Source organism: Borostomias antarcticus, assembly GCF_949987555.1.
Source record: "Borostomias antarcticus genome assembly, chromosome: 12".
Classification (NCBI taxonomy): domain Eukaryota; kingdom Metazoa; phylum Chordata; class Actinopteri; order Stomiiformes; family Stomiidae; genus Borostomias; species Borostomias antarcticus.
In genome coordinates this window covers 6,066,299-6,076,293 of record NC_140245.1, presented here as the reverse complement: position 1 = coordinate 6,076,293, position 9,995 = coordinate 6,066,299, and the positions used below count along the sequence as shown (strand labels likewise).

Below are 9,995 nucleotides of genomic sequence, written 5' to 3'. Positions count from 1 at the left end.
GTCATATATACAATGCATTCTACAGGGTGTGTCAGGCTCTGTCTTTTTGGTCAAATCTGGTTAAATAAAGGTTAAATAATACGGTAAAAACTTGGCACCGTGTATCAAAGTGCAGGTGTATTAAAGTGTAGGTGTTTGAAACGTGTTGGGTGGGAGATGGCTGAAACGATCACAGCAAAGAAAGTGGAAAACACCTCCCAATAAGTGTAAGAACGTTTGAAAGTACAGGACAAGTAAGTAAAGTAAGATGTCTAGATTGTTCAAGAAACATCCCTAAGATGTGTTACAGTCAGTCAAATAAGGAGCATGTCCATGTTGATAAATAAATAAGTGAACTGTAAACTGCCTATCCAAAAGGTCCAGAGTACCAAAAAAGTAGTTCCCTCCATGGCTCAGGCCCATAGTGTCCAGCCAGTCAGAGGATGCATTGAACAGCCTGATAGCAGCTGTTCCGTAGGAAGCGCTCCACAGATCACCATGGCAGGATCAGTCTGCAGCTGAGGGTGCTTCTCTGCCTGACCAGTGTCATGTAGAGGATGGAAACATTGTCCATGATGGCCTGCAGTTTGGCCAGCATTTTTCTCTCCACCGAGTACAGGCTGACCCCCAGAACAGAGCCTGCCCTCCTGATCATCCTGTTGACGCCTGCTGCTTTGATACTGGGGCGGCTGTGGCGCAGGAGGTAGAGTGGGGCGTCCAATTGCTCCCAGTGAGCAGACTAGCGCCTTGTATGGCCTGCTGGCGCCACTGGTGTGTGAGTGTGTGTGTGTGAATGGGTGAATGAAAGGCCATTGTAAAGTGCTTTGTCCCTTAGGGGTGCGAAAAGCGCTATATAAGTGCAGTCCATTTACCATTTACCATGCTGCCCCAACACAACTGCAAAGAAAATGTCACTCCCTACAACATACTGTTAGGCCATTCTTCTAAATACATCAAAGGACCTGAGCCTCCACAGGAAATAGTCACCTCTGCCCCTTCTTGTAGACGGCATCTGTGTTTCCTGTCAATTTCCGCCTGTGGTCCAGGTGCACACACACCCAGGTTGCCTGTATGACTGGATCACATCAACATGAACCCCTTGGATGGAAACGGGGCGCAGCAGCGGAGTCTTGTCCCTCCTGAAGTCCACCACCATCTCCTTGGTCCTCTCTACATTGAGCGGCATGTGGTTCTGCGCATCACTCAACTCTTCTTATCCTTCTCTTCACACAGAATGTGTAGCAACATTCCAACCATGTTTTGGTTGTATTTTGTATTTGCACTGTCATGTCCTGTCCTGCACCCTGTCCCATGTCGTCTACCACAATGTATGCCTTAACCCTAGTCAAAATCCTAGTATGTGTGAACCACGTAGGCCTACAATAAACAGATCTTGAGTCATCATAGGCTTGATTGTTTGGCCCATTATCTGATGGCCTTATGGAACTATAAAAACAAAGCTGTAACCTGTCAAATTATAACCCTGGTGCTTTAACACAGAAAGCAGCCCACCTAGTTATAGTCAATATTATTCTGCAGGGCATAGAAAAAAATAACTAAAAAGGATTGGGACATGCAGGCAATGTTGTTAGCATACACTGAGGACAGGTGTCTTTGACAGGTTTGCTTGCCAGTGTGAACGTGTCAGCTGCAGCACCCCTGTTACACAAATGTTACAGGGAAATCAAGTAAGTACTTATTTAATTTGCCTGTTTCGTGTTTTCATCTTCGTCTTCATATTATAGTAAAACTTTACCCAGGTGTTACATTGAACTACATTGAAGTGAGCCACATCGCACATCCGGTCCAGCCGGCTATCAGGAAGTGTAAAGTAGAAGCGGCGTTAGAATGATTTAGCTAACGTTAGCTAGCTAGTTAGCCAACAAGAAGATGTGGTTTCAAATGTTAACAGTAAGTGAATCTAACTACGTGTGCCTTGGAAATATTGTGAATGTGATACACAGGAGTGCCATTTGCGTGTCTGACAATATATCGGCGATTATGGCTCGAAACGTTCGCCGTATCTGACGAATGGCTAGCAATAATAGCTAGATCTAGCTAACGTCACCTGGCTCATGTTGGTCGACTTTTGAAGCAGGTTAACGTGAGTTGGCTCGCTTGGCTAACGTTACCAGCTGACTAGCTATCCGCTGACGGTGCGTTAGCCATCATACTTATGAAAAGCACGACCAGACTCACTCAGGTGACGTTTAGTGCCAGCTAGCCAACTTGGCATATAGTTTTGTAAACCCTACCAGCTGCTTTTGGTTAGCAGCTAGTGCTAGCTAACTAGACAGCTAACGTTGGCTAGTATTGTTTCCCAGTTAACTAACGTTAGTGTACATAGCTAGTTTACATGGCTAACTAATCTTGCTAGCGAGTTAGCTGTGTAGCTCAAGTTGACGTTGTGTGTCCATGGTCTACTTAGCTAAAGTAGAGATTTTGCTAAAAGCTGGCTAGCTACTTTCTAAGCACATATGTCACATTAGGTAACGCGTTCTAGAAATATAGTTTTCGAAAATATTAACGTTACTTTTATTCTAAAAGTGATGACGTTGCTAAAACAATTAACGTTAGCTAAATACTTGTTAAATATCCAACAATATCTTAATCTTGTCATTTTGAACTTTTGATGCATTGAACAATGGGCATATGTTTTCAAACAAGGTTGGTTGGCACCATGGATGTATTTGTTGGCACACAGGACACTGACTACAATTCATGTGATAACTGTAGGCCTATCCTACACCTAAAACAATGAGATGGAAGTCTAAGTTATAGCGTAGCCTAGTCCTCCAACTGTTAACTCCAACTGTTAACTATCTTTGCAAGGGGCAGGAGTTAAAAAGCCACTTCCCCCCGTGCCAGAGTAGCAATGCCCTGCTAAAAACAGTGCTAGCCAGGGAGGTTATAAAGCAGTAGCCATAACTAAAGAGTGCTATGGGGTTTTAACATGTCTGTTAAATTGAGCAAATTACTAACATTTTCACACACACACCCCAAATAAATAAATAAAAATCTATCAGTTCAATGCCTTTCCATCCGATTTTTTGGGCTGGAATCTGAGATTCTGTCCCCCATCACAGAAATCATAGGGCCTGTCTTCTGCCATAACTTAAGGAGTATTCATACTCATAAGTGAAGAGGTTATTTGTACTGGCCATTAGCAAGGTTGTTCATTGGTCTCCTCTGCTCCCCAGGTGCCTCTCCTAACCTTGCCTTAGTGTGGGACCAGCGGACTTCAGGGCCATGGCACTCATTGAGGGGGTGGGGGACGAGGTCACCCTGCTCTTCGGGGCGGCCCTCCTGCTGCTTGTGCTGGTTCTTGCCTGGGCCTCCACCCACACTGCTGAGCCCCCCGAGCACCTCTTCACCACGCCCCCCGCCTCTGTCTCCTCTGCCTCCTCTTCGGGCTCCGCTTCTCTCCACCTCCAGAATCCTCCCTTGTCCAACCAACACTCCAACCCCGGTAATTTAACCGACACGGATCAGCTGGAGCCGCCGCCCACCTCCACCACTCTGGACACACTGGCGCCACCTCTAGGGGAGGAGGGGAAGGTGGAGCCACAGGGAGAAGCGGGAAACCAAGAGGATATAGGGAGGATCCCTGAGGGAGAAGTAGGGTGGGAGAGCGAAGAGGACAGGAGGAGCCCCCTGGAAGATGAGGGGGCTGGCTTTGGGAGAGATGGCTTGAGACACAGAGAGGGGACTGGAGGGGACCAGACTGGCGCTGGTCCCTCCCTTTCCTCCCCCCCTCCCCCTTCCTCCTCCCCTTCACTAGATAGTGCCTCAAGTGCCAACTCACCTGATGCTGTCCCAGCTGGTGACGCAGAGAGGAATATGGTCCTGCGGCTGAAATTCCTCAATGACACAGAGCGGACCGCCCAGGTCAAGCCTGAGGATACCATTGGCTATATCAAAAGGTAGGCTTTAAATAACGTTTTGACTTAATACACTTTAGTTCGACTTAATACACAAAGTGGTTGGGATACAGTCTTTTTTAGTATGCCATGGCTGTCTACATTTTCCAAGTGACACCGCTGTAATCCCAGAATGCTGAATGTTTACGTTTATGGCAGATTTTCATAAGGGAGAGAATAAATTAGTATTACAAAACATGGATGTGCCCATTGTACAGATAACAATCTACATTCTTTTACTTTTATAATAGTTTATATCATATATAGGCCTAGATCACTATGCCGGCCTTACTGGGTTGTACTGAAGCTGTTCAAGCCACTCAAAGGCGGAGTACAAAACAGGACTACAAAATCAACAAAAGGGCAATCAAATGACTTTTTGTGAGTTATGTGATTAACCAATAAGTTTTTATTTTTTATTTTTATGGGGAAATGTATCATCACACAGTTCATTATAAAACAACATGTTGTCCCCCACCCATTATCCATATTCCCTTGTGGTAACAAGCGCCCTGCCTCTCACCGACTCTGGGACCTCCAGTCCCCTACTCAATGTCTCCATCTAGTGGGCAAACAAGTTCATGCATCTGTTATGGTCTAAAGTAGGCATGGCCCATTTACCAGTTTCACGGACACAGTATACCTCAGTGTGAAAAAGTCACGGTTCCAAAATCACTCGTATTCCGTTTCGACGGTAAACTCTGACAGTATGCGTTCAATATCTTCAAAGTCGGAATTTCAAGTTACCAGTAACGTTTGTAAGGGATAATCCATTACAAGGTCCGGAGCGCATCAAAAATGTGACATTCCTGCAAAGTTATCGCATGCTGTGTGGCCAAATGTTTTTGTATATTTGAAGTATTTCCCCCCTTTGATGATATAGGTTTTTGCAAGCATTGTAAGTGGCCGTGTTGTCATCTTGTGAAATGTAACCACACTTTCGAACGTTTATGCCTAGACGACATGTTGCTGGCTTCTTCTACCGCGGTCTAATAAAACAAAACAAGGCAGCGTGCGTGTGACGACATTGCGCATGCGCAGCAATGACAGGAATCGATAGCGGAATCGTTAAGGATTTGGGCTTACGATTCCAAGGAATCGATTCACTGGGAACCGGTTCTCAACAAGAACCGGTTTTCGATTCCCATCCCTAACGAGGTGTGCTCACAGGATAAACAAAACAATATCATTAGCAGCATGAACCTAGTGAAGATGAAGTTAATCAAGTTGTGATTGATGGCTAAGTTATAGAGTTGTTATCTTGCCGCACAGCATGAACCATGACAAAACTATCTAAAATCAAAGTCAACTATTGGCAACATTATCTTGTTTGGTCATTGTAATGGCTAGCAGATAACGTTCGATCCATTGTCGCAGTGTCGCAGACTTGGTCTTCCTGTAAGCCCCAGGTGATGAGGGTATCTCTCAGTCCTTGTGCAGTACTGATTCTGGTGTGGTCTTTAGGAATGTAGGGAGTTTGGAGGCACCCGCTTCTTGTGGTAAAATCCCCATCCACGTAATGGATGGCAAGACTGAGGTATGGCTCCATTGTTCTACTCGACCAGACGACCACAGATTAGTTGCGGTGGCATAATGTACCACTTGTTTGAGATCTACTATCTCAAATATCTCTATGACATTTTGTGTAAAGTGCAGGCAACACAACTTGGTAAAAGTGATTGAGAAGGATTTACATATCTCCTGTCCATGGTGTTGACCATTCTTTTGAAACCTTTGTTGTACACAATGTTTATAGGGGCCTCGGTCTTTCACTAAATGAAAAGTGAGCTGGTAATCTCGCATTGTCTGTGTGAACCTGCTGAATTCAGGGATGTGTTGTGTAAATCGATCCCATCATTGTTGTCTGCGTCACGAGACTCAACTCTCTCTATCTTCCTCTTCCAGGACCTACTTTGCTGGCCAGGAGCACCAGGTGCGCCTCATTTACCAGGGCCAGCTCCTGCAAGACGACGGCCAGACGTTGGCCTCCCTCAACCTGGCCGACAACTGCGTCCTCCACTGCCACATCTCGCAGCACGCCACCCGGGCGGCGCCGGCGGGCGCCAGGGCCGCTGACCAGGTCCACGTGGCCCTCAACGTGGGAAGCCTGATGGTGCCCCTGTTTGTGCTCATGCTCTCTGTGCTCTGGTACTTCCAGATCCAGTACAGGCAGTTCTTCACCGCGCCCGCCACCGCCTCACTGGTGGGCATCACCATATTCTTTAGCTTTGTGGCATTCGGGGTGTACCGGCGTTGAGGGTTGCCCTTTGGGTTGAGCGACACTCTGGATCTTCGTAAAGTTAAGCTGAAATCATGAAGAAAAGGCTTGAATGGCTTCCTCTGATTTGTTTTTGTTTGTCTGTGCTGATCTTGAAGAACTGGACAGGTGAAAGTCAGTTAGTAGCCGGAGCTCTCTGCCATAGTGCTTTCACCATCCTTGATTCTAGACTCAGTGCATATGAAAGAGTTTGATGAGGAAAGGAAGCCACTTGAACTATGGAGATGCACCCTTTAGCCTCCCTTCCCCGTTTCGCACTAATTCTTACATCCTTGACCCTTGAAGCTTGAGTCCAACAAGACCTCTGGGCCATTTTTGGATACTTCAGATGTCTGTCACAGTTTGCTGATTTTATCAGAGCGGAGAGGGGGGCTGTGATGTCATAAGGAGGGGGTCATGATTTGCTGTGACACAAGCTTACAGATTTTGGTCTTGTCCTTTTTTTCCTTTTTCTTTTTTTTTGCTTCGATTTCATCTCCGTTCTTCACTTGTCACACATGTTCGTCCTGAAAATGCACAGTTCAACAAGAGCAAAATGTCACGCAGATGATATATGCCATGATGAATTTGTTTAGTGTATAGAGATTTTTTTTAATGTATAGAGATACTCATTGTGCCTATCCTAATATTATTTTTTCTTTTATGTACTCTGGTATGCAAGCGCAACCAGTGTGTAGCTGGTGCCTGCCTGTAGACGAGGATCTGTTTTTGATGGGGTTACCCCTGTGGACTCCAGGTTCGACTTTGAATAGGCCAAAGGCCCGCTTGTATGTCCGTCAGTCTGTTGGTCTGAAGTCTTTCTGACGGCAGCAACGAAGGCAGCGCTGTGTGTTGGGACTTAAAGCATCATCTTTGTGTAAAATATGGCTTTTGAAGAAAAAGATTCAAATTCTATTAAATCATTCTTTTATTTACTGACTGTTTTGTGTGCTTTAAAAAGGGGTGTACTGAGGAAATCATGTCTTGCTTTGGGGTAATAATGTTTCACTATTAAACTAGACAGGATTATCTTGAATTATAATAAAATATATTCATATCAGGGGCGGCTGCAGCTCAGGAGGTAGAGAGGATCGTCCAATGATCGTAGGGTCGGCGGTTTGAATCCCGGCTCCTCCTGACAACATGTTGAAGTGTCCTTGGGTACGACACTGAACCCCAAATGGCTTCCAATGAGCAGGCTAGCATCTTGTGTGCGTGAGAGCAATAAGAGGTCTTTATTAAAGCCCATTGGATAAAAGTGCTATATAAGTGCAGTCCATTTACCATTTTTCTCTGAAATTAATACTAATTTCTCATCTGTAAACATCACATTCGTTCAGCTGTTGAGCATCGCAGATGTGCTTTTTGTGGCTCAGTGCAGGTACAAACAAAACAATGACATTCTTGTAACTGATGAAGCTGAAACTGAGATAATTTGCTTATTTTCAAGATTACCAGTCACTTTAAATGTTGCTTGAGTTGACTCACACTTAATAAAGGTAAAAACAGTGGCTCACCTCAATCAATTAAAAACAGCTGTGCCAGGCTGCCACTAATTAATCTTGACCAATATGAAACATCCATTGACAGTAAATTAACTATTAAGGATACGTTGGTGTTAAAACTAGCTCATGAGTGGTAGCCTAGGCTACGTTTGATAAATGATATGCTCCTTGCAGTTTAATATACGTTTAAATGAGTGTCTCTACTGAAGGGCCACACCTTCACGAACTTAAAATGAATTATTTATTCATTTATTGTTGTTGATAAATGCACACATTGTTTCATGTTAGTTGTTAATTTCATAGGTTTCCTTAGGTAATTTTACGACGCTCCCTTCCAATTCTCCCTCCGAATTATGACTCCGGTAGTGCCGCGCCTGCGCCACTGTGTCTACCGCACTAAGCATCCTCGGCCCCGGTTCTTCTCCCAGGCTTGGGCCCCTACTTTGCCACTAACTAGCAACCAGCCGCTCGCACCGAACCCCAGAGGGCCAGTGGAAAAGAGGCGTCGTCTGGAACTGTTGAAAGGAAACGCAAGGTTACGTGTTAACCACAGTTCCCACTTCCCATTCCGCTACGGTTGTGACTGCGGGCCTGGAATGGAAAGAAAGGTAGGAAGAACTTGGCTATGCGTCGTTTTCTCCTGTGTAGACAGTTTTTTATGTAATGTCCAATGCGGACCTCCATTTTTGCGGGACATCTTTCGATATGGACTTATAGCCACCACGACCATCCAGACGTCCGCACCAGACAATTCGGGGTTTCATCTGCGCTATAGGCCTATTAATAGTTTACTCCTTGCCATTATGTAAAATAGCCTACACATTGTTTAGTGATAGGCTACTTATTATTGATAAGTTTCCTCGACTTTTTCGGACACCTGCTAATGAAGAGTCCCAACAATTTCCCAAGCTAGTTTGAACGGCAATTTAAAGTACATTTACAGGCTCGGCTTGCATGTATTTTTGGACACCGGCTGACCAATATTTGCAGTGAAATGTAGGCCTATTTGAATATCTGGAAATTATTTAATGTTGGGATTGGGAACAGCCTTTCAACCTCGAATCCGAACATTTATTGAGACAAGACGAAATTGTAAGCTATAGGCCTCCAGTAATATTCAGAATTAAAATAACACCAAATTACACAACTTTTGAAGCTCATTATTCAGCTCCTTGAGGTTTTTTGAAGTGTTGATAATGGATTCAGTAGGTTGTGCCTTGGCAGAGTTGGCAAAACTGTGGGATAGGGAGGCCTGTTTGCTGTAGCTGCTCCTACTAACAAAATCTAGACTTTGCTATTGACTTAACACCCATTTCCAGGTCACATATTCCTATCATAATTGGCTATGTAAATAAGTATCAAGTCCAGAAGAGAACAGGTGTTTACCATTGTATGTACCATCAACAGTATCCCAGTCTCACTGCAATGTGTGTGGTTGTCCTCATGGGGGCGCTTATGTATCGGTAGAGGGAAGTCTGATCAGTGGGTTTTAGCCACAGGATGTTAGTTTCGCTCTTTTCAAATGATGACCACACCCCCATGCTAGTTCAGTTACTGGGGCTGTGAATGTAAAGCTTCATCCCTCCCAGCCATTTGACATGGGAGTGAGTGAGAGTAAGGAAAACAGGGTTGGTTGGTTTGTTTGTTTTGTTTCCAGATCGGTTGGTGCCCTGCCCTCTTTGTACCACATGGACTGCTTGTCAGCCAGGCAAACCTTATATACCTTAAAATTAGTACTATTGTACAACAATACATAGTGTTACTGTACAGCCACTCTTATAGCTACTACATAAGGCCTTCTCTTCAACATTTTTTTTTGTTTTTTTGTTTATTTCATTTCTCCATTGAATCAGTTGCAACATATGGTATATCCTGTGGCTCATACAGTGCATGGAACCTAACAAACCCAGCATTATACTCTCTAGGGCCAGGGTATTTAATCAAGCGACCTTAGGCTCTGTTGACCAGTCAGCAGCTCACTGATAGCATCTGCCTTTGAGCGCTGGTTGTTTTGAGACCCATCCTCCCTCTCTCTTCTCTCTCTCCCCTCTCTCCTCTCCTCTCTTTCTCCTCTCCTCACTCTCTCCACCCCTTGGTGACTGAGTGAGCAATGAGAAAATTACCATTTGGTGCTGTTGGCTCAATGGCAGGGGTTACCAGTTACAGAGAGGGAGTGTTTTGACCTCCACACTGGTTTTAGTTATTCACAATGTGCAGTGTGACCTTTTCACTATGAGACATATAATCAACACTGAAGTGGAAACTGGGAATGACGTCGGACTGTATGTCTATGGTAGCCTATTTACACTGGTTATTCAAAGCACGGTAATCGAA

At 44.7% G+C, this 9,995-nt stretch overlaps 2 protein-coding genes across 3 annotated transcripts in view; both read left to right on the top strand.

The window, feature by feature from the left end:
• Positions 1–1,810: 1,810 nt before the first annotated feature.
• tmub1 (transmembrane and ubiquitin-like domain containing 1) lies at positions 1,811–7,005 on the top strand. The gene is made up of 3 exons (XM_084447376.1): positions 1,811–1,890; positions 3,180–3,902; positions 5,805–7,005. Exons 2-3 carry the CDS (start codon positions 3,229–3,231, stop codon positions 6,154–6,156), a joined length of 1,026 nt encoding a protein of 341 aa, XP_084303502.1. The 5' UTR covers positions 1,811–1,890; positions 3,180–3,228; the 3' UTR covers positions 6,157–7,005.
• A 1,122-nt stretch (positions 7,006–8,127) lies between these two features.
• The window catches only part of smarcd3a (SWI/SNF related BAF chromatin remodeling complex subunit D3a), a 30,149-nt gene continuing 28,281 nt past the window's right edge, over positions 8,128–9,995 (top strand). Inside the window, exon 1 of one of the 2 annotated variants that reach the window (XM_084446611.1) lies at positions 8,128–8,269. In XM_084446611.1, the coding sequence (XP_084302737.1) occupies positions 8,258–8,269 (12 nt within the window). In that variant the 5' untranslated portion in view covers positions 8,128–8,257. The remainder of the gene's footprint in view (positions 8,270–9,995) is intronic. The other variant, XM_084446612.1, reaches the window with a different exon arrangement.